We start from the raw sequence: 27,690 nt of genomic DNA on the forward strand, positions 1-27,690 counted from the left end.
CCAGGCGCAGTTCACCCCAGTGTAATGACCAAGCTTGCCCTTGCCTCCTTAGGGCTCGCTGCCTGCCCTTCAGGTTGGACCTTCTAAGTCCAGGACCCTCTCTGGGATCTTTCGTTTTCCTCATCCAATTCTAAGCCTTGAAGGGATGGTTTTGCTTCCTGCCATTGGTCCTCGTTTCTACTAGAAAACTTTTCTTTGGCCAAATTTTTAATCTCCTACAGTCAGACGGCTAAGGAAAGCCAATGGTATTAAAGTGCAGGGGCACCCAGCAATCCAAGGAACTTTATGTATGGAGGCAGATGATAGCCATCTGAATCTATCTGTACCAGCTACATGGCTATGGGAATTCCTTCCCATTCAGCTACTCTTGATCATCTGAATATGAAGTTATTTTAAGTAACACTTCCCCAGACTGTATTTTACGGTGACAGTATCATATCTTTTTAGAATCATGTAGTCACTAAGAATATGCTCCATGCACAGTTCTATCATTTGTATATAAACTCTGCATTTATAATAACCAATTTTATGAATACTTTGTCTATAAAAAATCAGCCGACAGATTAAATATTAAATAATTTCAAAGAGAATGAAGATAGTCCTTCTCCTAAAGAACAAAATTTATAACAGAGTGCAGGACAAATGCAAATTTGTACATGTCTGTGTGTAATATATAAATAATTTCAAATAACAAGTCCCAAAGATTAGAAACCTCAGATTAAATTCTCTGAAACAGAAAATATTTTTTATTTTAATCTTTGTGGTTCAAAATTCTTCCTATGTTACATAATATACTGAACACAATTTCAATTTTCACCAAAGAGTGGAGTTTTCCAAGTGTCTCTTGAGTATTTCTTTTGTATATCTTGTTATCATATTAACCAATTACTGCTGTAAAAGATATAGTTTTTTTTTAAAGATATAGATTTTAAAAGGAGGAGACTGAGCTCCTAACACAAGGATATGTACAGAGAGTTACTTTTTAAGAAAACATTTATCAGCTTCTTTCTCGTGTAATGCTAAATTAATTTATTCAGGATTATAGCTGAGAAAGTATTTGCTGCCAGCAGGGGTAACCAACTAGCTACAGCAGTAGAGAGCATATTGTACTTAAGGCTGTTTAAGTTCTCACCCAAGCGTTGGCATGTTAGAATAATGAAAGATTAGGTCATAGGTTAGCACAGAGAGAGGCTATGACTTCATTAGGATACAAAGTCAGTGACTGAGCTGAAATTAAAACTCAGGGATCAGAAGTCAACACCAAAGCTCAAGATGCTGCTGCTGCTGTCTCTAAGTAATGTATGTAATTTAAAAGAAAGTGTTAAAGAATAAAGAACACAGAGATAATAAAAATTAACTGGGTATTTTTATGAAAATCCCCTGATGTAACTAATTACTGATTCTGGTAAAATTCCTGCAACCCAACAACAGCAATAAATTATCAACAGTTACACATTAGAACAATTGACTTGAGTTGAAATTTGGCCACATGGGTAAAAGGCATTTACAAACGTACCCATCTAACATTATGATACCCAGAAAAAAGGATCTTTGGAACCCTTTAAAATTAGTATTCCTTCACACTTCTGATGCTATTAGCTAAAATTTTCAAAAACATGATAAGGATGATGTACTGGTAGTAAGGTTTTAATTAGAAGAAAATATAACTAACTAGTAGAAAAAACCAACTTAATAAATCATCAGTTGATTTTATTCTATTAAATTGTACTGACTTAATTAGTGTTCATTTGAAGAGCAATTAATTCTCTTTAAAGAGCTTTTGGCGAGTGCATGTATCTCAAGCAATCACTTATTGAGGATTCTCTCCTATGCATACAACTAGAAATCAACTCAGCTGGCTGGAACAAAAAGGGGGGATTTATTAGCCTATGTGGCCAAGGTTACAGCTTCAGGAACAGCTGCATCCAGGTGTTCAAGCAGTTCTGTCAGAAATCTTTCTTTTCTTATCCATCAGAATCCCTTCTTGCCTCTACTTGGTTTCATTCACAAGAAAATTTAGTCTAAACAATCAGTGCCAAATAGTTTTCCTCTCACTTTAGCAAATCCAGCAGAGAGAGAGTCTCTTTCCTATAAGTTTTTTTAAAAATTCTGGATCACTTGCCCATCCCTGAACTAATAATTCAAGGGGTTACAGTTACTTTGCTTTGCTAGTCTGGAGCACATGCCCATCACTGAGTTGCAAAGGAATTGTGCTAAGATGTGGAGGGGTAGTTCCTCAATGAAAATTGAGGTTTCCTTTTCAGAAAAAGGTGAAATGGATCTTAGGCAAGCAAAACAACAGATGTCCACAATTTTTATCTGTAAATGTTTAGTGTTGCTACAACAGTAAACCATTATTTTAGTTCATACATATTCAATTTGTATTCTCTTCATTTGTCCTCTCCATATCCTGCATGAATATCTTCATCTAAACAGAATTTTAGAAAGCAATCTATGCAGCTATATAGAACAGTGCTGTCCAATAAAAATAAAATGTGAGTCACATGTATGTTTTTTTTTCACATGGGCAGGCACCAGGAATCGAACCCAGGTCTCCGGCATGGCAGGCAAGAAGTTTGCCTGCTGAGCCACCGTGGCCCGCCCCCCACATGTATTTTTAAATTTTCTAGGAGCCACATTTAAAAAAAAAAAAAGGAACAGGTGACATTAGTTTTAGCAATATATTTTATTTAACCCACCATGTCCAAAAACATTATTTCAACATGCAGTCAATATAAAAATATTAATGAGATATTTCACATTCTTTTATTCATACTGAGTCTTTAAAATTTGGTGTGTGTTTTATATTGAAAGCCTGTATCAATGTAATCTAGCCACATTTCAAGTGCTCAGTAGCTATGGTAGCTGAAGGGGGCTGAACCGGGCAGCGCAGTGACTATCCATGTAAGTCAGTGGCGGAGCTTTAGATCTAAGTATTTCATATTAGCACCAGGTAATTTTTCAGATTCAACTTTAGTTTTTAAAATATATTCCTTAAGAATTAGATCTTTATAGAAATATAGAATAAAAAGAAGTTTCCCGTGCTATGATTTCAGTCTTTACTTTCTCAGAGCCAAACCAGGTGAATTTTAGGACCTACTGTAAGTAATAGAATCTCTCCTCCTTGCCTGACTACCTGTAGTTTGAGCTTATATGTCCATTCCTCCCTGTGGACTGGGGGCTTCTCTGAGCCCAGGTTTCATCTGTTATTCTCTCTCATGGTACCCTGATCTATTTCTCCTTTGTAGCAATCAGCACAATTTGTAAGCATATTTATTTGCATATTTATTTGTTCAATTCCATATCCCCCATTAGATTATAAACTTTTGTAGATAAGGATTATGTCTTTTTTTTTAATAGTGCCTGGCAATATTTATTTTTTCACAAATGTTCATAAGTGAATAAACAATAAGTTTTAGAGCCAAATGTTAAAGTGACCTTTTACTTCATCCTTCCATACTAAGACAAAATTGTAGTCAATAAGCTTCCAAATGACACCTTCTGAACTTGCACCTAGTGAACTCTGCAATCTGAAAATCTCTTAATCTGGGGAAAACTACTTATTTAGCAGAGCATCTATTTGTCAAGCACTATTTTAGAAATTAGGAATGCTCTCATTCCTGACATTACATTCCAGTGGGGAGAAGTAGCTAATAAATAAATATTTAACATTTCAGATACACTAAATAAAGCAGGACAAAGGAAAGGGGGAGTCTTGGAGTGAAAGGTACAATTTATATGGGGTTGGTTAGGAAAGGTCTCTTGGATTAAAAGGACATTTGAAAAGAAGCATAAAGTAAGGTGGTTAGAGAGTGAGCTGTGCAGCATTCTCTGGGGATAGAACATTTTAAGAGAATAGCTAATGCAAAGGCCCTGAGGCAGGAGTATGCTAAGTAGGTTTTTGAAATAACAAGGAAGCCAGTGTGGCTGAAGAATAGGGAGCAAGAGGACACTGGTAGGTACTGAGGTCAGAAGGAAGCATCTTAAGGACTTTGACTTCAAGTGAAATAAGAAGTCACTGAGGAGACTAGAGCCTTCTCACTACTTTATGTGAATCACAGCATCTGTTTGGAAAAATAACTGTTTTAAAAAGGGTGTGACTGGAAAAATAAGTAGTGCTAGATAATTAGGGAATACAGGAATGTGTGCTAGACCAAGGGTGCACAGAGGTGAGAAGGCAGACCGTATGTTTTCAGGATGGTGGGTTGGACTAGAGGATTTGGGTAGAGAATTGGAAAGTAGTGAGGGGAGATTATGGAGGGCCTCAAATGCCAGTGTAGGTCCTCAGGCTCCATAAGTTAAGGAATGAGGAGTCAATAAAGGCTTTTTAAAAATACATGGACAACGTAGCCCAGGGGTTACGAACTATTTCATTGCCCTGGATCCATTTCCTTTCCCATAAGTTACAAGTTTCTAAAGATTCTGCCTGCCAAATATACTACATTTAAATAAATAGTAATAAATCCCTTTTCCCGTAAGTGTTACTCAAAAGAAACCACAATTGCCAGCTAATATTTCTGATCATCATAAAATAATAAGTATTTTCTCACTGAATTGGCATAATTTTAATTCAAAGTAAATGTAAAGGTAGATGTAGATATAGAAGTGAAATATGATTTCTGCTAGGGATTGTGAAACCTAACAAAGTTTACAAACATCTCTCACCCCCACTCCCATTAGTACCTTCCAGGCCTGTTCTGAAAAATTCAGGGACCCTCACTAGGAACCGCTGACCCAGGCTGTGTTGCTGAGGCCTTCTGAGTCAATAGCCGGGAGGGCGGCCGCAGAGGCTTCTCCATGTGGGCTTGAATTCACTCTGTGCTAAATGTTTTGGCAGTTTCCCCACCTCCTCGTTCCATCTGTTGCCACTATTGCAGCACTGACCATCTGGTTACTAGGTTAGACACTGCTCCCTCAGGCTTCTCTGAATGAGAATCAATGTGCCATTGATTGGTTGGTAGAAAAAGCTTATTATAAAGTAGATGACCTATTTTTGTGCTTTTTCTCCCTTCTTTGATCATCTCGGAGAATCAGTGTTCACCCCCATGAGTATCCTCCTATCTCATGAGGTCAGCTTGAAGCTCACATCTTGAAATCACAGCTTCCATACTGCAACTGACCACTTGAGTGAGATGATAGGAACACCTTAGTCATCCACCCATCTGTTTATTCATTCTTTCAACAAATATTTATTTATTTTTTTTAACTTTTTTTATTAATTAAAAAAATTAACAAGCAAAACATTAAGTATCATTCCATTCTACATATACAATCAGTAATTCTTAATATCATCACATAGTTGCATATTCATCATTTCTTAGAACATTTGCATCAATTTAGAAAAAGAAATAAAAAGACAACAGAAAAAGAAATAAAATGATAACAGAGAAAAAAAAGATTATACATACCATATCCCTTATCCCTCGCTTTCATTTACCACTAGCATTTCAAACTAAATTTATTTTAACATTTGTTTCCCCTATTATTTATTTTTATTCCATATGTTCTACTCTTCTGTTGATATAGTAGCTAAAAGGAGCATCAGACACAAGGTTTTCACATTCACAGAGTCTCATTGTGAAAGCTATATCATTGTTCCATCATCATCAAGAAACATGGCTACTGGAACACAGCTCCACATTTTCAGGCAGCTCCCTCCAGCCTCTCTGCTACATCTTGAACAACAAGGTGATATCTACTTAATGCATAAGAATAACCTCCAGGATAGCCTCTCGACTCTGTTTGGAATCTCTCAGCCATTGACACTTAGTCTCATTTCACTCTTCCCCCTTTGGTCGAGAAGGTTCTCTCAATCCCTTGATGTTAATTCTCAGCTCCTTCTAGGGTTTTTCTCAGTCCCTTGATGCTGAGTCTCAGCTCATTCCAGGATCTCTGTCCCACGTTGCCAGGAAGGCCCACACCCCTGGGAGTCATGTCCCACGCAGAGAAGGGGAGGGTGGTGAGACTGCTCGTCATGTTGGCTAGAGAGAGAGGCCACATCTGAGAAACAAAAGAGGCTCTCTTGGGGGTGACTCTTAGGCCTAAATTTTAAGTAGACTTGACATATCCTTTGTGGGGTTAAGTTTCATATGAACAACCCCCAAGACTGGGGGCTCAGCCTATACCTTTGGTTGTCCACACTGCTTGTGAGAATATCAGGAATTCAACTTGTTGAATTTCTCCCCACTCTCACCATTCCCCGAAGGGGGCTTGCAAACACTTTTCTAGTCACTGATCAAATCACTCTGGGATTCATCGGGGCATCACTTTGGACAAACTAACAAAATCTCATGTCCTACCTGAGATTCCAAGTACTTATGACATTCAATCAAACTAACTACATGAGTTATATTAGGAAATGCTCTAGTCAAAATATAAATTTTGTAACAAATAAACATTTTTTGCTTTAGTCTCACACATAAGGTGACATTTTAAAGTATTAATTATCATCTATTTTCAGCACCCTGCAATAATGATATTCCTTTGTTCTTCCTCATGCAAAAACATTTTTAAAATTTGTACATTGTACATTTCACATTATTATACATGCTAGGCATTCCTAGATTATACCATCTTGATCTTTACCATCTATCTTTCTTTCTGATTTCATTTATGTCCCCAGCCCCCTCCGTCTATCATTCTCACATTCAGCTTCATTCAGTGTTTTAACATAATTACATTACAGTTAGGTAGTATTGTGCTGTCCATTTCTGAGTTTTTATATTCAGTCCTTTTGCACAATCTGTATCCCTTCAGCTACAATTACCCAATATCTCACCCTATTTCTATCTCCTGATGGTCTCTGTTACCAAGGAAATATTCCAAGTTTATTCACTAATGTCAGTTCATATCAGTGAGACCATACAGTATTTGTCCTTTTGTTCCTGGCTAATCACACTCAGCATAATGTCCTTAAGGTCCATTCATGTTGTTACATACTTCATAACTTTATTCTGTCTTACAGCTGCATAATATTCCATCTTATGTAAATGTCACAGATTGTTTAGTCAGCTGTCTGTTGTTGGATATTTTGGCTGTTTCCATCTCTTGGCAATTGTTAATAATGCTGCTATAAACATTGATGTGTAAAATGTCCATTTGTGTCTTTGTCCTCGTGTCCTTTGAGTAGAGACAGCATATAGATGGGTCCTGTTTTTTAATCCATTCTGCCAGACTATGTCTTTTGATTGGAGAGTTTAATCCATTAACATTCAGTGTTATTACTGCATGGGTAGGACTTTCTTCTGCTATATTTTGCCTTCTGGATTTTATATGTCATATCTAATTTTCCTTCTTTTTGCCTTTACTCATAGTCTTCCTTTCTACACTCTTCTCCACACCTCTCTCTTCTGTCTTTTCATATCTGTCTCTAGTGCTCCCTTTAGTATTTCTTGCAGAGCTGGTCTCTTGGTCACAAATTCTCTCAGTGATTTTTTGTCTGAAAATGTTTTAATTTCCCCTTCATTTTTGAAGGACAGTTTTGCTGGATATAGAATTCTTGGTTGGCAGTTTTTCTCTTTTAATAATTTAAATATATTATCCCACTGTCTTCTCGCCTCCATGGTTTCTGTTGAGAGATCTGCGCATAGTCTTATTGGGCTTCCCTTGTATGTGATGGATTGCTTTTCTCTTGCTGCTTTCAAGATCCTCTCTTTCTCTTTGACCTCTGACATTCTGATTATTAAATGTCTTGGAGTATGTCTATTTGGATCTATTCTCTTTGGGGTACGCTGCACTTCTTGGATCTGTAATTTTAAGTCTTTCATAAGAGTTGGGAAATTTTCAGTGATAATTTCCTTCATTAGTTTTCCTCCTCCTTTTCCCTTCTCTTCTCCTTCTGGGACACCCACAACATGTATATTCATGCGCTTCATATTGTCTTTCAATTCCCTGAGTCCTTGCTCATATTTTTCCATTGTTTTTCCTATAGTTTCTGTTTCTTGTCGGATTTCAGATGTTCCATCCTCCAGTTTTGAAATCCTATGTTCTGTCTCTTGAAATCTACCATTGTAGGTTTCCATTGTTTTTTTCATCTCTTCTACTGTGTCTTTCATTCCCATAAGTTCTGTGATTTGTTTCTTCAGACTTTCAGTTTCTTCTTTTTGTTCTTTCCTTGCCTTCTTTATATCCTCCCTCAATTCATTGATTTGGTTTTTGATGAGGTTTTTCATGTCTGTTCGTACATTCTGAATTAATTGTTTCAGCTCCTGTATGTCATTTGAATTGTTGGTTTGTTCCTTTGACTGGGCCATATCTTTAGTTTTCCTAGTGTGATTTGTTATTTTTTGCTGGCATCTAGGCATTTAATTACCTTAATTAGTTTATTCTGGAGGTTTCTTTCACTTCTTTTATCTAGGGTTTTCTTGCTGGATGAATTTGTTGTCTATCTGTTCTTTGACATTCTGTTCAGCTTTATCTGGACCTTTAGCTTAAGTTTTGTTTAACAGAGGAGAATTTTCCAGTTCTTGTTTTCTTGTTTCTTGCCCTGCTTGTGTGGTGCCTTTCACCCACACACATTTAGGAGGGTCTACTTAGATATTATAGACCCCAGCCAGATTTTCCCAGACCAAACTGGCCTCCTATCAGGCGGAAAGAGTCACCTGTGTCAGTTTTCCCTGAGGGTGAGACCCAGCAGGTTGAAAGACTTCCCTGTGAAGTCTCTGGACTCTGTTTTTCTTATCCTGTCCAGTATGTGGTGCTTGTCTGACTGCAGGTCCCACCAGCATAAGATGATGCGGTACCTTTAACTTTGGCAGACTCACCCTGCTGGGGGCGTGGTGGAGACAGAGGAGAGGTTGTAGGCTGGTTTTAATGGCTTTAAATTACCAAGCCCTGGTTTCTGAATTCCTTGATGGAGGGATTCCACCTGAGTTGGGCTTCCCCCCTCCCCTGGGGAAGGCAGAGGCTCCAGACAAGCCCCCAAAAGAGCTCACTTCTGCCTATGTCTGGGGCAGTTGCAACCTGAAAAGTCCTGCCGCTGTATCCAGAGGCAGTCAAGCCTATACACAGCCACAAAAACCCAGCTTTCTTCTTTTTTTTTCTGCCTTTTTCTGTCAGTCCTGCCCCCTTGGCATGAGGCAAAAATGAGCAACCTCCACTTTGATCAGGTTCACCTAAGCTGGGGGCTTATTTTTAGTAGTCAGAATTAGTTAATTAGTTCCACAATTGGTGTTTGATTGTGCCCAGTCTCTGCTGCTGGTAAAGTCCTTTCCTTTCCCCTCTGGAAAGCAGCCTGTGGGGGAGGGGCACTGGCTGTCGCAGCTTTGGGAACTCACGGTTGGGGGGCGTGCTCGCAGCCAGTCCAGCTGGTCCAGACTGGGGTACGCTGTGTGTCCGGTCACTGTTGTGGCTCTGGGAGCTGTTCTGTACTGTTTCTGGTTATTTAGTAGTTGTTCTGGAGGACGAACTAAAACACGCACGTTGTTAAGCCGCCATCTTGACCCGGAAGTCCAACAAATATTTATTTAGCATCTACTATTCTGAGAGGCAGGAGAGCTAAACTGACTATATATCCTGGTTTGTCAGGACAACCCCAGCTTACTCGTGCTGTTTTGATATCTGTTAACGATTTCTCTTTTCACTCTCATAAGTGTCCCAGTTTGGGCAATGAATGAATTGGTCATCGTAAGCCTGCACAGTGTCTAAGAGCATCGTGGTTAGGAACATAATATTTAAGAGAATGTCCGTGATCGAGTTCTGATTCCACCACCTACTAGTTATGTGACCTTGGGCAAGTCACCTAATCTCTCTACGTCTCAGATCACTCTGTAAAAAGACACTATAGACATTTAATCTTGAGTTTATAGAGTTACTTAATCTCTCTGTGTCTCGCTATGTCCTAGAAAATTAAGCTAATAATAAGACACATGTCATGGAGTTATTGTGAGATTTGGAAGTGTTATTCTACATCAAGACACGTAATAAGCACTCTGAAAGGGTTAGCTATTATTATGTAAAGACGCAGCTAGTACCTGACCTTAGGGACATTATGGCTTGGCAAAGTTAAGATTTTTATAATGAAAAGAAGTTTCCCTTTAACACAGATACTGAAATAATACCAGAATACATTTCATAAACGTTTTAAAATATTATAAAATACCCTCCAATCCAATTACAATGGATAGACCATTTGATCTCTAATAATATTTGATATATTATAATTAGGCCAGCCCAAATAAAAGTGCCTTGAAGAAAATTAATAGCATGGAAAAAATGATGAAAGCTTGAGGATCTTAATAACATCTCTAAAATCATGCCCTAAAATAGATTAAATTAAGAAGCACCCTACTCAAACCAGTCCAGTGAGACTTAATTGACATAGTGACACTGCTGACAGAATCGACTCCAAAATCAGTGTATCTCTGAAAGAATACGTTGCTTATTTTTTATAAAATGGATCATTAGTCACTGAACCTGATAGATTTTCTTTTTCCATTTGTTGGATCTCACATTGCAATGGCAATTGAAGTCTACTCTGGGAAAGAGGGCTCTCTCGAAAGTGCTGGATTACTCACAGTTTGACATTCAGGAAACACGTTGCTCCTGAGGGAAGGTGTCACATGGACCACGGAATCCTCACCTACATTATTCCACAGGGAAGAGCATCCCCGCGTTTTTTTCCTAGGAATTAACCACAATAGACCCATTACAAGTTCCAACAGAGGAGGTCACCCTAAAGCTTAAAGATTTGTCATCATTTTAAATTTCTTTGCATACTTCCAGCTTTTAACACAAAGTGAATAGTATACCTTTTCACTTTACATAATTAAATTATATTCCATTGTCATACTTTAACAAGCATCATCTGTGACTTTCACTGGGTTAATGTCTTTTCATTATTAAAAAACAAAGCCAACAATTATAGATAAATCATCTAACTTACCACTGTAAATGGATTTTGACGCTAGATTTAGTTTGATAAACCGTTGTATATGGCCATTAATATAGCCCCCAAATAATGAAAAAGGACAAGGAAATAAAGTGGTAGGAATGTGTTTATTTCAGAGATAAATGGAAAATTAGCAATAACTAAAATGTAGCCTTAAATCTCATGTGTGTACATAAAGCAAAATGAGTTTTATGTACCACTTAAGTCAAATTTTAGCTTCCATTTCATTTGTACAGTAATTAACGCTTATACTCAGTAATATAACAAATGGTGGTAAATCTCTTTAGAAAATTATGTTAAAGTGTTCCTAAATGTATACTAGCTCTTCTCCCCTGTCTCCTCACTTCCCCCCCCTCACATTCCTTTCAGATAATTGCTGCAGTGATGTTGAGTACAGTGTGAGCAGGTTTATGCCTAGAAAGGTGTTCACCAATAAAAGGTACCTCTGTTTACAGCAGCAAAATGGAGACAATCCTTAGTCTCCCAGCATATCACAATGAACATCTCGATTCTATAAACATTTTGCCTTGACATTTGCATTATATCAGCTGTTCATTATCTTGCCCTAATTTTCCATTTCTAGATTTCAGTGACCTTCCATCTTAGGTACATTCCATTAAAAAAATGTTCCTCCAAGGTCAAATCCTTTTTCTTTGGAAAATTTCTTTTTAACAACTTACAGCAAATTTCACCTCCCCAGCTTCTATATCAGTCAAACAGTCAAGATTCCTTTCTGTTAATCTACCTAACCAAGGTATAAAGAGTACTCATTGGAACATGTGGTGAGAATTTTACTTCTCCCAAAACTGAAGGAAAAGCTTACACTTTTGTCTATGACATGTTTTCATTGTATACCCTCACCTTTACTTCATGCCATGTCTTACTGACATTTTTTCCAAGTAAATGCTTAATTGTTCATTGATGGAAGTATTGGAATCCAGACCAGATTCCTTACTTGAGAACATATGGGAAGATTGAAGTTAACGCATAAGAAAGTCAATTTATCTCAAGGAATAGAGTTAGAGAAGTTATAGGCAGGCTAAGAAAAAAATGAAGACTGGCTGACTTTATGTGCCAACGGAATCACAGAGACATTAGAAAACAAGGTAAAGGGCTCTCATGATAGCGCTGCAGAATTTAAGGCTGAGTATTTCTGAGCAGTGCTCAAAATAGAGGGCATCAGAATTTTCTCAGTGAGGAATTCTTTCTATAATAGACTTCATATCCTGTACTTTTTTCATGGACATGAACTTTTAGATATTTAAAACATAGATATTTACTAGGTCCTATAAATGTAGTGGTTGAGACGATGGTGGATGGAGTGATCCTTTCCAGTATTTCAGAAAAATCAGCAGAGAAGTAAGCAGCACTCGAGTGTGGCCTGACCCAGTTTTGCAGGTCTTGGCTAGCAGCAGACTCCTGTGATAACAGGCCTTCTGTTTCTGTTTCCCTCCATTAATTATGCTAAAGAAATGCACCTCACACCTATGCAGTGTAATCTCATTTAGCCCCAATGGCTGCAGAAGGACTAAACTGAGCCAAATGCTGCACTTAAATGCAATAGACTTCTTTCCATTACTTATAATGAGAACCATGGGAGTGTTTGTTCATGCAAACTGAATGTGTCCCACCAAGGCAAGAAATTTGAAAAGATATGTGTTGCTTTATTACCCTTTTAATCCCAAAGCCTTGCCTTCTCAATCCTGTTCCCCCTGATTTTGGCTCTTTCACAAAGGAAGATTAAGAATGCAAATACAAACATTAAATTAAAGCAGAGTACCGAAGTTAACTTGAGCATCTGAGAATTTTAAATTAAGCAGTTTAGGTGGCCTCTTGGTAACTCTCCAGGGCAACTATTTCCAAAGCCCAAGGTGGCTCACCCACACTGTACAAAGCAAGACTCAAACCTAGGTTTTCTGAATACAAGGTGGATTTGTTCACTGCCATGGGAGTTCCTTTAGAAAAGCCATCTGAAACAAATGGGGAGGAATAATGCAGGTGGACCGATCTAGGGCAGTGTGGGAAACACTGTTCTGTCAGGGCAGAAGGAGGGAGGAACTGCTAACAAACTGGGCAGAAATTGTACCTATCTACCTAGCTTTAGCAGCTGTGACTGATGGGCACGTGTACAGAGGGACATCATCTGTGTGTGCAGGTAGAAAAACTATTTAAAACACTGATCTAAAGAATGTGAAAAGCTAAATTTTCATTCGATTTGTTTTATTTTGTTCTGCTGAAGGCTGCCCCATGGATTTATGTCCATTACAAGAGGAGCTTAGTCCTCCAATCCAACCCTTAATTCTTGGATACAACACATCCTTGTTTTGTGATAACCCAGCCCTCTCCCACTAGAAAGTTTTTCAGGCTAGAGGCTGCATAGATTGAGACTACGTGGAGTTCGCTTCACTATAAGCTGTCATATTAATACAGCCCAATGCACTGGACATGTATATTAGGGAAACAGCTCAGACTATGGTCAACCATGAGGACCCTGAATTTACTAACTATTCATAATGAAAGAAATTTGAAAAAATACTCCAGATGCATGAGATAGTCAAAATTTTACAAATAAATTGTCATCATCTCCTAGACCCAAGTGTATCGAGTTTTACTTTAAATAATAATAGCTACCATTTACTCATTTCTCATTCACTCAGTATCAGACACTGTGCTGAATATCTTGAAAACATTATTTCATTTGATCCTGACAAACAACCCAGCGAGAGAACCTTTAAACATGCACACACTTTAGTCAGTCTTTTTAACCCCCAGCCCCCTCTGGAACAATTCAGTAGTGCTGGTGACAGTACATAGGCGAAAACTACTAGGGATGCTTTATCAATAATCCCACCTAAAGGAAGGAAGATGAACTAGCTAGCAAATATTTTCTTCATGTTTCTTTCAGAGGCCCTATATATATTTTTTTCCCTATGGGCAGGCACGAGGAATCGAGCCCAGGTCTCCCGCATGGCAGGTGAGAACTCTGCCTGCCGAGCTACCGTGGCCCATCCTCTATTTGATTTTGAACATATTTTGTGTAAACATTTTCTCATTAATTTTTGTAATAGTTTCTCTTCAAGCGAAAGCAAAGCAAGAATGTGGTGAATCCACCAAAGATGTCAATGAAACCATGATGGGATTCAAGCAAAAAGAAGGGCTGATTCCTTTTAATCTACTATTGTTTAGATATTCACATTTACAATTACTCCTGTGAAGGCTCACCTCAGAGCATCAGCCAATCCTAAGGAATTACCCAGAACACTCAGTGTTTAAGAATTTAGGCTTAAACCTAGAAAGGTCAGTACTGTATAAGATTTATCTCACCTGCAAATCGTGGAGGAGAAAATGAACATTCAGAGAAATTAAATACCAGGAGGGGCACTAAGACTTGAACATGGGCCTGACACCAAAGTCCGTACCAGTATATTTTTCAAAAGGTGAACTGTGGACAGGCTCCATTCGAATCACTAGGGCCGCTTATGGAAAATACAATTTCCTTGGCCTCCCCAAGGAAGCACTGTGGTTGACTTTCTGTGGGTGGATGCCAGGCATGTGCATTTCTTTCAAGCTCCCCATGACCATTCACATACACTGTACACCATCCAGCCTCCTGATACGACAGGGAATCGTAGTGCACAAATTGAGGGGAACAGGAGGTGGGGGGTGGGGGCAGGTGCATCTGGCTCAGATAGTTCCACTCTAGTCGCTGACCAACCACAGGGCAGGTTACCCCAGTCATCTCAACATGCTCAAGAGGTGATCAGAACGAGGCCTTTCTCCTCTCCCTAGCAAAGTGGATATGAAGTTTGCACTGTTCTCAGGTCCTCAGAGACAATTTGACTCAGGAATTTTTTAAAAGGGGATGGAGGAGGACTTAGAATAAAAGGAGCGAGTGAAATTGGCCATTTGATTGGAGCACTTTGAAAAGCTCCTTGCAGGGTCCAGCCTACAGCTGATCCAAAAAACAATGGGGCAGGAACAAGACCAGAAGTCATCCCAGTCCTCACCCGTTTTCCTGAGACTTCAATGGAATGTTGCCTTCCAGTGATTAATTACCACATTTCATGTTGCATAAATGCTTAAGCGGCAATTTATTTAAAAATTCCTCAATGAGGGTTAAATGCTTCTTCCTCTAAGTCTCCAAAAACAAACTCACAGCTGAAAATTTAACTAACCACATTTCCCAACCACCCATATTCCGCAAAAAAACTCTTAAGCCGTGCAGAATTGACAACAGTGCTCTAAGCTAGAAGGACTATTCACTTGAAAAGAAATCCCTCCCTCCGGAATCAGTGGACCATTATTCTGCCAGGTTTGTGTGGGGGTGATTATAAGCTGGATCTGTTTTTCTTCCTCAGTCTCAGGAGGCCCAGGTGCTGAAGCAGTTGGCAGAGAAGAGGGAGCACGAGCGAGAAGTCCTTCAGAAGGCTTTGGAGGAGAACAACAATTTCAGCAAAATGGCGGAGGAAAAGCTGATTCTGAAAATGGAACAAATTAAGGAAAACCGTGAGGCTAATCTAGCTGCTATTATTGAACGTCTGCAGGAAAAGGTAATCACGGCAGCATCCTGAGCAGATGGCTGCATTCATAGGCAGCAGAGGCTGGGTAAATTCTCATGTGCCTGAGCACCAGAACCTTGGTGAAAACCTGCTGCAGGTGTGGAAGACAGCTAGCCCCCGGGGCAGGGTGTCACAGTGTAGCAGCACCCTGGTGGGGGATGCACCATGACAGAAGAAAGAATCCAATGTTAAAACTGGAATTTTGTCGAATTTTCCAGGGGTGAATGGGTTCAGGGAGGCTGACGTGTGCTTTTCACAGGTATAAAAGCCCCCTGTGGCATCCTTAAGGACCAATCGATTTATTTAAACTGGAAAAATGGGATTGTCAGAAAAGAAGAGAATATTTATGCCCACTCATAAACTCATTCTCTCTATATAGGAAAATCTATGTGGAAAACTAGAGTACTGAAATAACTTTGCATGAAACCAAAGCAAAGGGGAATGAGTGAGGTGGCAGTGGAGGGTGGTAGTGTATTCATTTCATCAAGTCCCGATACTCTGCTCCATCGTTTTTCTTCACCAACCCAGACACATACTCCACCAGTGAGGATGAGCAGTGCTGGAGTTCCTCCAAAAAAATGTCATCTTTCTCTTTTGTAGGATCTATGACATCTATCCCCTCCCCCCAAAAAAAGAGCCTTCCCTTTGAAAGAGTACAGTATTGCTATGAATAGTTTAACTTTGGCCATTTCCAGCAATTGGATTAGATTACGCTTTGAGAAATGGGGTCTTTGGAGATGATGCCTCAGTCCTTCTTTTCTGAAGCATCACCTCCACCATGAATATTGAGAACCATTTTGTGCCCAGCACTGGAGTTACAGAGATAATTAGGAGTGCCCAAGAGCTTAGACAAGCCCACTCCCCTATGTTTGGAGTATTTCTTAGGAAACCCTACGAGTTGGACCATCTCATCTAAAGTTCAAGCAGCTTTATCCAGAAGTTCTGGTGATAACTTTGTCTTTACTCCCATTGTCTGACTACAAGTATCAGCCCAGAGCCAAAGGATATCATTTAAAAAAACTTTTAAAAAGTAATAACAAGGAGATTTTTCATGGGCATTTGTACTCTTGAGGAATTTCCAAAACCTTTGCTGGGGAAAGGGGTGTGGGTTCTGACACAGCAATTAGGTATTAAGGCTCTCAGAGGTGTGTGGAAAAGTTGCAGGTGACTTGGGCAGGAGCCAAAATAGCCACTGGATGCCTTGGTCAAAATTTTAAGGATGGGATTAAATTTATTTATAGATCAGTGTTTTCATATTTTCCAGAACTATGTCACTGTGTTTCACCTAAATGAATTATGTCAGGATTTGGACAATGCAACAGAATTCAGCTCTCTGCAGGTTACATATGGTGTGGTTTTTAGAACCCTGTATTAGTCAGGGTTCTCTAGGGAAACAGAACCAACACGCGATACCTGTAAATATGAGATTTTATAAAAGTATCTCATGCAACTGTGGGGATACATGAGTCCAAATTCCATAGGGCATGCTGCAAACTGGCAACTATGATGAAGGCTTTTGATGAATTCTCCAGGAGAGGCTGGCTGCCTGAAGGAGATATAAAAGTTATCTCTTCTGACTGCTGAAATCATCACTCTCCCTTAAAAGTCTTCAACTGACTGAATTAAATCCAACTGATTGGATTCTCTCGGTGCAGAAGACACCCCCCCCCTTAGTTGATCATAGATGTAATCAGCCATAGATGCAATCAGCTGACATTATTTGAGTCCATGAAATGTCCTCACAGTAACGATTGGGCCAGTGTTTGCTCAACCACACAACTGGGCACCATCACCTGGTCAACTTAACACCTGAACCCAACCATCTTATGGTTGGGTTATGTTATGGTACTGCAGGTACCATAACAAATGCTTTGCTTAGATGCTGGAGAGCAAATTTCCACTGGCTCAAATTTACTCTCCTGACCTTGAACCAGTCAGTTTTCTTCTGAGGAAGAGCTGAGGAGATGTGGATTCCTGCTTCATCAGTGCTGCTACCAGGGACAGCAGAGAGTCACTGTGTGTTCCATTTGACATAACTGTGGCTTGACCCTCATCTCACATTCTAGGCCCTAAAAAATCAAGCAGAGTTGCTAGGAATGGGACAAGTCGATCTTATTCCAAGATTCTCAATTCCCCTTAGTATCTAATGCAAGATTTACATCATTTGCTGTCCAGGAATTTAGTTTATAAAATTATACATCACTCTATTGATTTCAATTGTAAAATAGTTCATAAAACTTGTTTACTTTAACTAATATTTTTCAAAAAGCATTAGCTTTTAATAGGCAATTTATTTTTTCTACATACGTTTCTAATCTTCACCCACCCCCCCAATCCCTTTTGCATTTTTCCCCACTTTTGTCATACATTCATATAGATCCATGCACTATTAAGGCATAAAAAAATAAATTGCAATACTCTTTAGGAAGAAGACACAGAACAAACAGCCATATTCCCCCTTGAGTATTTAGCCCACGTATAAATTACAAATTTTACTGGAAAGACTCTCCATGTGGTTTTTTTTGTTTTGTTTTTGTTTTTTCGCATGGGCAGGCACCGGAAATCGAACCCGGTTCTCCGGCATGGTAGGCGAAAACTCTTGCACTGGCCTCCGTGTGGTTTTTTTTGTTTGTTTGTTTGTTTGTTTGTTTGTTTGTTTTTTAACCCTAGATAGTGCTAAAGAAGAGGACGCACATCTTCGCAGCCTCCGTGTGTTTTTAACTGCTTTATGCACTTAAGGAACATCTTCCAGGCTATATGTTTGAACAAATACTCAGTTATTATATTTTCAAAAGTTGAATTCTGAAGAAAAACATAAAATGTGAATGAAAGGTAATACAAACTTCATATCTAATTTTGAGTTTCAGACTTGGTACTGAAACTTTACTTTTCAAGGAAGGCAAAATGAGATAGATGTGAGTGAATTTCAGAATGAAGGTTCATATGGAAATTATACCTCAAATACAGATAACCTATTTGAAAACTTCAGTTTGACAAAAGAAATCACATCAATAGTCCAGTCAGTGAAAACTGAAAATATCAGGCTGTAAATACTTCTCTTGGACTTAAATTCTTAGATGTTTAATTTTAACACATGCTGCCATAGTTAATGTGTGGAATGACACCAGAAAACTGGACATTTTTTTAAAGGCACTCTTTTTTCCATAGCCCACTTACAAAGTTTGCTTGACCTACCAGCAAAAGGTTAAAAAAGAATGCAAGAGTTAGTTTCATTGAGTTAAAGGAATTTTGCTATTTCTTGATCTCATATCAAATCCTCCTTCCTCCAAAATAGGCAAGTGAATTCAAACAAAAAATTTAAATAGTCACAATATTTTGTAAAGTTTTATAAAATTACTATCATTTAGGATTGATTTTTTTCACCAGTCTTGAATTTTCAAAATTGTAATGTACCACTTCAGCATCCTTCTATTTAACAGTTTGATGATTCCCAAAATAATGGTATGATTTCCCAGAAATCAATTTTTCCTGGAAACAGTTAATCTTTGGAGTGTTTAAAATTTCTGATACCAAGTCGCAGAAACTCCAGGGATGTGACGCACACATCTGTATTTTAAAAAAATGCCCCAGTATAAAGCCAGATATGAGAACCCTTGATCATATCCTGCAGTGATCTAAATCACAGCCAACAGTAGTCTGTCTCTTGTCAAATGAAGCAGCCCACATAATTTTGAGGACCACGTGTTCCCTGGTATTCCATAGCTAAAGAGGCTACTTTTCAAATCTAACAGGCTCTTTGGCCAATGTCAACCAAGGTCTGTTATCTGCTCAGTAAAATGGAATACTCCCTTCTAGATGAGCATCAAATTTACTTCTGTTTGATGTATTTCAATATGTTGTAGATTTGGTGCAAAATTTTTGTTTACACATTATGTTTGTGTGCTAAAACTTTTTTTCTTAAAATATGACAAAACTAAGGACTTTTTCCTTACTTTTCCTGTGATGACCATCTAGGCCTTTCGTTTGAATGAAATTATTAATACGAAGTTAGAAATTGAAAACAAAATCAATATAATAGTAATGCTGAAAATACATGAAACTGCCGAGTTAACATAAACTCCTCTAGAACCTGCCACATCAAAAGATGGTTACTACTGAAATGACATCTATTAATGAATTAATCATTTAATGAGTATTTATTGAGTCCTTACTATCTGCTTAGGAACCTGGAAGGGGATGCGCCCTCAAAAGTATTTACTATCTCTTTTCCAATGCAGCCAGTATAAATCCAGCAACAGATAAGACAGCACCAAGAAGAGACTAAGACAACTTGTATGGTCCAGCATAGACAGTGCCTTTAATAGAGAGGCACTAAGAACTAAAGTAGGGTGGATCACAGTGGCTCAGCAGGCAAGAATGCTTGCCTGCCATGCCAGAGGACCCGGGTTCGATTCCTGGTGCCTGCCCATGTTAAAAAAAAAAAAAAACTAAAGTAAACCCACACCAAGGCTACCATACTAATGCTGCCTTCCCCTCCCCCCACCACCCAGCACTTTAACAGCCCTACCTATTGATTAGGCAGAAAATGCAATGCGATTCCACAGGAGCTTTCCAGCCATCAGGCTGCCATCCGCCGTCCCTGCATTTCCTCACCATGTGCCCACAGTGTGGTCTCACATCGCCCACTGATAAACTCCCAGAGACCCCTCAGCGTCCAGCTACGTTGGAGCAAAGCCTTCCGTTAAAGCTGAGAACCAAAGGAAAAGCAACCCAGCTGCACTTTAGAATCTACTGGGGAGCTCCTTAAAGTAAAAGATTCCTATTTAACTGTCTGGGGTGGAGCCCCGAGATCTGTATTATTTTTCAAACTCACCGGGAGACTCTAGTATTTAGCCAGAGTTGAGAATAACGCTTTAATAAATAAAAGCTTCGTAACTAGAGAGTATGCTTTGTTATATAGTCATCAATTATATTTAATTATTTATGATCTTCATTCCACAAACGTATCTTTTCTTCCTCAAAAAAAGAGAATATTACACTTGTTTTTATGTCAGTTTCCTATAAATCATAGCCAGTGTGATATGGGTGTGTGACGTTTTCACTTCCTGCCCCTATTAGTTAAGACTAAGTAGTAGCAGCTTTTATCAGCCCCAACCAGGAACTGTAATGAGATAGTTTTTGTTTTTTAATCCACTAAAGAAGGTAATCATTTAACAAATAATATGTACATTCATTAAACATGTAATTTTAACTCTAGACCTTTAAATACACTCATTTGCCAATCTTTTGATGTAGGCCAAGCCCTTTTTGAGAAATGGGTCAGTTCTATGCCTTTTTTCTTCCATTAGCCACACCCATATCACATTGGCTATGATCTATAGTTTCAGTTTCCTTAAAATTGGGTGAGTACTAAAGATATCTGCAAAATAATATGGATAGAGAATTTTACTTTTCTATAGCTCTTACAGTCGATCCACCCAATATCAAATAATGTCTCTCTTTATCAAGTATTTCCAAAGCTTTTTCTCCACCATTCCATTTTTCTATTTATGTGGTATTAAATTATGTAGCTAAACTTTCAATGCTACTAGTCAAACAGATTCTGAAATACCACCAACTATTATCAATCTCAATCAGTGAGAGGAAAAGTATGTGGACACACTAGACAGGAGCTTGCTAGCCTCGAGTTCTCAATCTATAGGGACATCAGTCAGTAGGTTTTGTGGAAGAAATGGAGAGTGTTTATTAACCTGGCAAGTCATTTAAGAGGACTTCTACTGAGCCTTGTTGAATTCTCTACCTAATCCAGATTGCATCATATCTTCTGGCTTTTATAACCCTACTGCATCATTCCCTAGTCACTGCCCAGACTGCCAGTTCATAATATTGTTAAAAAGAAAAATAAAAACACACCAAAGGAGCTTTCAGTGGTACTCAGGAGTATGAGAGCAAGGAACCCAGACAGCCTCGACTACTACTCTACTCTCTCCACCACAAAATACAGTACTTACGAAATAAAAAGTATTGTTTCAGTGTTATCAGTAATAATATAGGATAATGCCATGCAAAAACATTTAGCCATTATCTGAGTGATAATAGTATCACAAACTATGATGTAGTTTAAAATTATAAAAATGGTTCTCTTAAAAGAATAAGATTCCATGATTATTTTCATAAGAGATGATTTTGATGACTTATAACTCTTTCACTATGAATTTCAACCATCATAAATTTGCTTTCATTGTAGCCTTTCATCCCTCACATCTGACTTTTATTTGTTTTCCTGCTATTCTGATTCATGAATGCCATTTGTATAACCATTGACAATTGAATATGTCTGATGAAAAATAATGAAAGAGAAAAGGAGATTAAAACTAATATATAAACCAGGCAGTTTACATGTGCAACTACATTTAATCCACACAACTACCCTAAAGGAAGATACCTTAGATTTCACATCTAAGGAACCTGGTCCTTAGAGAGTTTAAGCCACTTGGTCAACATCAAAAAGCTAGGTAAACCACAGAGGCAAGATTTAAACCCAAGTCTCTTTGACTCCAAACTTTTATCCTAAACTTAGGCTGAAACACTTTGTCATCCAATATTGCATGGTAAGCAGTCTGGGAAGCAGCACTGGAAATTGCTAAGTCAATTCTATTTATGAAATTTTGTCATATGAGTCTATTTAAATGCAAGATGAGGTGAACATCATCAGGAATTGATATCTTAGGTATCAAGCCCCTTGTTTATACTTGATGCCTAGTGAGGTTAAGGGAACATGAAGACATACAGAAAAAAAATTGAAAGAAAAGGCATCATATTTCTTGGTTTCTAATATAGAAATCTCTCTACTAAATCACAAGGACCACAGTTTTTCCTAAAACCATCTTTCTTACCTTTCACTTTGTCATATCAAATAGTTGTATACAATACTAAAACACTATTTATTACACTTTCTTTGTCATGGAATTAATAGGCTCAATTGCAGAGAACAGTATATATTTAGACGTCCTTGGGTCTTTCTAGCCCAGTGCCTTCAATAGTGCCTGGCAAATATTGGGAGCTTAGTAATGAAATGAATATTATCAAAAAATGGCCTTGACTTCTTGGAATGCATTCTCAGAGTTTCACAACTGCTTTAGTAACCTCTAGATTCAAGGTCTTCTGAAAATTACAAACCATTTGCTGATAAGAAAAATCTAATGAATTGAAAATTACGTGTTCCTTACACGTCTACCTTTGATCTCCCACATTTTGATGTAAAGTGACAATACAATTTAATTAGGATATATTTAGTTATTTGAATGTAAAGTTTTCCAATAATAGATTTACTAAAATGCCTGGGGGGACGATATTTTGGAATAATGTATTTAAGTTTCCATTTGTTTTCATGCTATCTCAAGGTAACAGATTATATTTGTTCTTCCCTATGGCAAAATTCATTTCTTTATGACTGATTTTGAGTCTAATAAGAAGTGTATCCCCATACTATCAGAAATCACCAAAGCCACTTAGTAATATTAATTATGTTTCCTGTTATATCATAAATTTGAGTTCATACGTATCTTCAGATTTGAGGCTTCAGATTTGATTCTAGCACAGTAATGGTCTGAGCTTTTCCACACAGCTCACACTAATTCATTTCTTTCCACATGAGCAAGAGACTTCTCTGCATTGTTAATCTTATAATAGGAGAACAAAAAGAAAGAGGAGGAGTTGCATCTATGCCCATTTCCCTGTGATATTTCCCAACAGGACATGATTTGTCTCTACATGCCTTTTTTTTCCTTCTCTTTAAGGTTTTGGAACATATACTAAAAGCTCATTTCAAAAGATTGCTTTTAAAGTCTTTCTCTGGAGTCAATTTCCTGCTTACTCTAATTCTTTATCTTTGAAGGAAGTGTAGAGTGGTGTATGTTATTTTCTCCCTGAATCTTCATTTGAAAAAAACATATTTTTTCACACAACTGTAAAATTTTCTCCTCACACTAACACTGAGATTGCATAGCTGTGGTTAGCAGGGTGGGCTCTGGAGCCAGGCTTCTTGGGTTTGAATCCCACTTCTGCCACTTGTTAGGTATGTGGTCTTGGGCAAGTTACTTCACCTTTGTGTGCCTCAGTCTCCTTATCTGTAAAATGGGAACAATAGTAGAATCCCCACCACAGAATTGTTGAGATGATTAAGGAATCGGTACTGCTCTACTCTATATGTATGTATATCTGATACATATTAAGTAGCTAATAAATACTCAGTATCAGAATATAATATAAGCAAAGACTCCTTGAGGTTAATAGAGCTTAATGACAAGGTTTATTTTACAGCTGGTGAACCTCATTATCCCTGAACTAAAGGACTTCATAGAGCCTCAGGAAATTTCTAAAGCTTCAAAGGAAAAAAAAAATAGCAATATAAACAATATTCTAAATAATAAAATAAATTATGCTAGTAATAATTAACATTTAAAATTTTCAATTTAACAAACATTTATTTAGCCCCTATGAGTTTCAAGATAATGTGCTTATTCATCCTGGGTAGAATCCTTGAATTAAAAAATATTGGATCCCCCATCTCATTCCCTCCTCGGAAAGTTCAGTTCCCAAGCCAAAGGTTAGTGCCTCAGTTCTTTATGTAAATAAACGTCCACCAGACCACTGCTATGTGCAAAGCAGGCCCTGCAAGTGGGACTCAAGTGCAAAAAACACTGCCTTGGCCCTCGGTGAGCTTATAGTCTGGTGGGGCACTGGATAGAAGAACAAAATGCCCGTAAAGAAATTAATAGGAAAGGGCTGTTATATGGAAGGACAGATTTATGCAAGTGTTCAAATGGAAAGCAAGATTACATCTAATTTTCCGTTTTATGAAGTTATACAGGGCTTAAAGAGTAAGATTACGATTCTGGTCAGTGGAGTTAGATGACCAGGAAATACAAGCATTGCAAATTGCATGGAAGATAATTCCAGTAAACTGAAATATCAGTAAGAGAAGAGTAGGGGGTAAGACTGGAAAAGTCATCTGAACTCAGACTGTGAAGGGCTGGGACTAACAGGTAAAGAATTTAGGAAGCCCCCAAAAAACATTCCTCTTGGATCTAATCTTCCCGAAGTGTCCATCCACAATGATAAAATCCTGAAAATATTGGGGAAAAGGAAAAACACCAACGATAAAAATGAGAGGGAAAACAGCATGATGTTTTATTGCTATTCTCTGAATTCATACAGTATTCGTAGTATACATAATTCTCTTAATCGTGTAACCTTTCGGTCATAGTTTGAATCAAATACAGTATTAGATATTTTTAAAAGACGAAGAAAGTCTTGTAAGATCTTCTCTGTTAGGACTCTTCCACGTTTTCCTTTCCTATAAATTGAGAGATATTCCTAAAGGAAGAAAGTAAACTGGGTTACTTCCAGTCAGGCACGTGGTTTGCTAAGGAGCGGGCAGGCACTACTGAGTCCCCCGCAGCCAAACCGCAGGGCTCGGTGACTCTTCTCCCCTTGGTGTCTTGCAGGAGAGGCATGCCGCCGAGGTGCGCAGGAACAAGGAGCTCCAGGTGGAACTGTCCGGCTGAGACGACGGAGGGTATGGCACGCCCCACCATAAGTAAATCCCCCTGCCTATATTATAATGGATCATGCGATATCAGTATGGGAAATGTATGACATGGATTAAAAAAAAAGAACTCATTAAAAAAAAAACCGAATCAAAAAATAAATTAAAAAAAAATCAATGCGGTCTCTTTGCAGAATGTTTTGCTTGATGTTTAAAAATACCTTGGATCTTATTTTGTAAATACTTACATTTTTGTTAAAAAATACAAGTATTGCATTATGCAAGTTATTTCATAATCTTACATGTCCTGTAACAGGCTTTTGATGTTGTGTCCTTCCACTCAAATGAATTTGCTAGGTCTGTTCTTTTTGAAGCTCCCCATGTCTAACTCCATTCCCTGCCCTTTTCATTCCAACAGAAAAAAGTGAGGTCAGTAGACAATTTATGGTGCTAGAAACCCACCATTGCCTAATGACCTGGACGGCTTTGTCATCTCTGAGCTTGACTGTGACCTTTACCTAGATCACGAGTATTATGACTCCACACAACAGTCCACATTTGTTTGCTCATAATCTATTTATCGCCTAGAAACTACAAAACCCAGGCTAAGAAAAATCACCAGTCATAGCGTTTACTTCTGCTTCTACTCGATTATGTGCTACAAATGTGCTTTGGCTTTAGAAAGGGATGGAAGAGAAGACAGATCTGAGATCAATCTGGGTAGAAGCAAAAAAGCTGAGCCTTTTAAAGTGCTGAGTACAAATACAAATCCAAGTGATTCAAACAGCCGTGAAAATGCTCTTTATGAAGTGGGCTTAATTCTCTAGTTTAAGTTCTTTTGATGGAATGAATTAATGTGTCAGGTGGCTTATTTGTGGATGCCAAGATTGATGATGTTCATTTTAAGCTCTTACCTATAGTACAAGTACATGATGCTACTGAATATTTTTCCACTTGGAAACTGTGAGCTGGTTGTTGCATTAAAACACGCGCACGCACACACACACACACACACACACACAACAAAATCTAAAACACTGCGGACTTTCACTCAAGCTGGTCTTTCTTCCCCAGTGTGAGGCAATCCTGCCTATTTTTTAAAAAGTATTCATCTGTGAGGGCTGACGCGGTTCAGGGGGCTAGGCAGGGCATTTGTGCCAACTAAGAGAATCACCGGATACCCACCATAAATACCTAGTCGCAGTTTTGAAGTTGTTTCTCCCCAACTCCCAACTCCTGACGGTTGCTGCCTGCATATTTACTCTTCATTAGTGCTATTTTCCTGTATGTCATTGTGAGCAAGCTGTGATTAATAAAGAATTGGAGTTCTGTGAACTAATAAAGGTTTGGTCTCTTCTCTTGCTCCTTCCAATGTCTGACCCTGGAGTTGAGATGTTTTAAAAGGTGGCTATTGGATTATAGCAATCTCATAGGCAAATAGATACTAAGAATTTAAAGGAAGCCAATGTCCCACTGATTTGCTTCCCTCCTGCAGCAGGTAGCATCTCTGTTCTCTTTTCTTCTGATGGGCTGTACAGGCAGAGAAGTCATTACCATGTTCTTAAAAACACTCAGGACTGGAGGAGGTACCAAAGGTTTAGACCAATAATTCTGAGGAAGAGAGCCCCTTTCAATGGACTTGGAATTTGGCATCAATTCATTTGCCTGACCTCAAGTTCCCCCATGTATCCTAAAGGAACCCTTCCCTAGCCTAGGCCATCTGTTAAAACATGTTTCTCCTTGCCGTCCTGCTGAACTGAGTACTGCCCATGAACATAAGGCACACATGGGCACGGCAGGGTCCTGTCACTGACCCAGATTGATGCTACAGGACCAAAGAAATCACATCCAGTTTTAGCAGAAAATCATTTAAAACCTTGAAACCACACAGATTTATGAATAAGTCAATTGGACTACAGTGCTCAGAAGCACTAACAAGCCAAGTGTAGGATTGGGCCCCTTGGTCTCTATTCCAAATATCTCTTATATGCGGGAACCTATCAGTGCAACAAATGACACACATACTCTAAAGCAAGAGCTCCATTATCCTTATTTGGGAAGCCAATTAGAGTTTTTGATTAGCATGAAATAAGCTGTATTTGCACACTAGTTCCATGTAACTTAGTTTGAAAATCATTAGTTGGATGATTTTCAATGGGCGGGACCCTGTGATAAGCCCTGGAAACATGAAAATGAATGACGGACTATGAGAGGCTCACAGCCTAATGGCTTATTTTGGACTAAAAACTAGCAAACGGGATATTTTGATCATTCCATGCAATATATTGAGGAGAAACACATGATTTCTGTTGGCTTTCTGAAATATTAACAGTAGTTGGTAAACATCTCCTTTGTGGATCCCTAAATTGGAAACGCTGACTAACCCCACTGCCTAATTTCAAAGGTGAAGAAACAAAGGTACAGAGAGATTAAGTGATTTGTTCTAGGTCATTATACCTGTCTCGTGAATTCTCTTCTTATTAGTCACTCATCAGCAAACTATCTCCAAATCTCACTACACTGGTGAGAACGGGCTATTTCTATGAAGTATCCCTAGACGAGTGTCCTCATATTTTAGCATGCTTCAGAGTCACCTGGAGGCCTTGTAAAAACATGTTGCTGATTCCTGAGGCCTTTATCGAAGCCCCAGAACGTGCATTTCTAGCATGTTCCCAAGTGATGCCAGTGCTGCTTATCTGCAGACCTCACTTGAGAAGGCCCATGAGAAATGG

General features: G+C 38.5%; 1 protein-coding gene across 1 annotated transcript in view; it reads left to right on the forward strand.

Annotated features, from left to right (window-relative positions):
• The window catches only part of STMN2 (stathmin 2), a 58,080-nt gene extending 31,789 nt beyond the window's left edge, over positions 1-26,291 (forward strand). Inside the window, exons 4-5 of the mRNA XM_077167054.1 lie at positions 15,247-15,438; positions 24,918-26,291. Coding sequence (XP_077023169.1) covers positions 15,247-15,438; positions 24,918-24,977 — 252 coding nt within the window. The 3' untranslated portion in view covers positions 24,978-26,291. The remainder of the gene's footprint in view (positions 1-15,246; positions 15,439-24,917) is intronic.
• The last annotated feature ends 1,399 nt before the right edge of the window (positions 26,292-27,690 follow it).

This window comes from Tamandua tetradactyla, chromosome 6 (assembly GCF_023851605.1).
Source record: "Tamandua tetradactyla isolate mTamTet1 chromosome 6, mTamTet1.pri, whole genome shotgun sequence".
Classification (NCBI taxonomy): domain Eukaryota; kingdom Metazoa; phylum Chordata; class Mammalia; order Pilosa; family Myrmecophagidae; genus Tamandua; species Tamandua tetradactyla.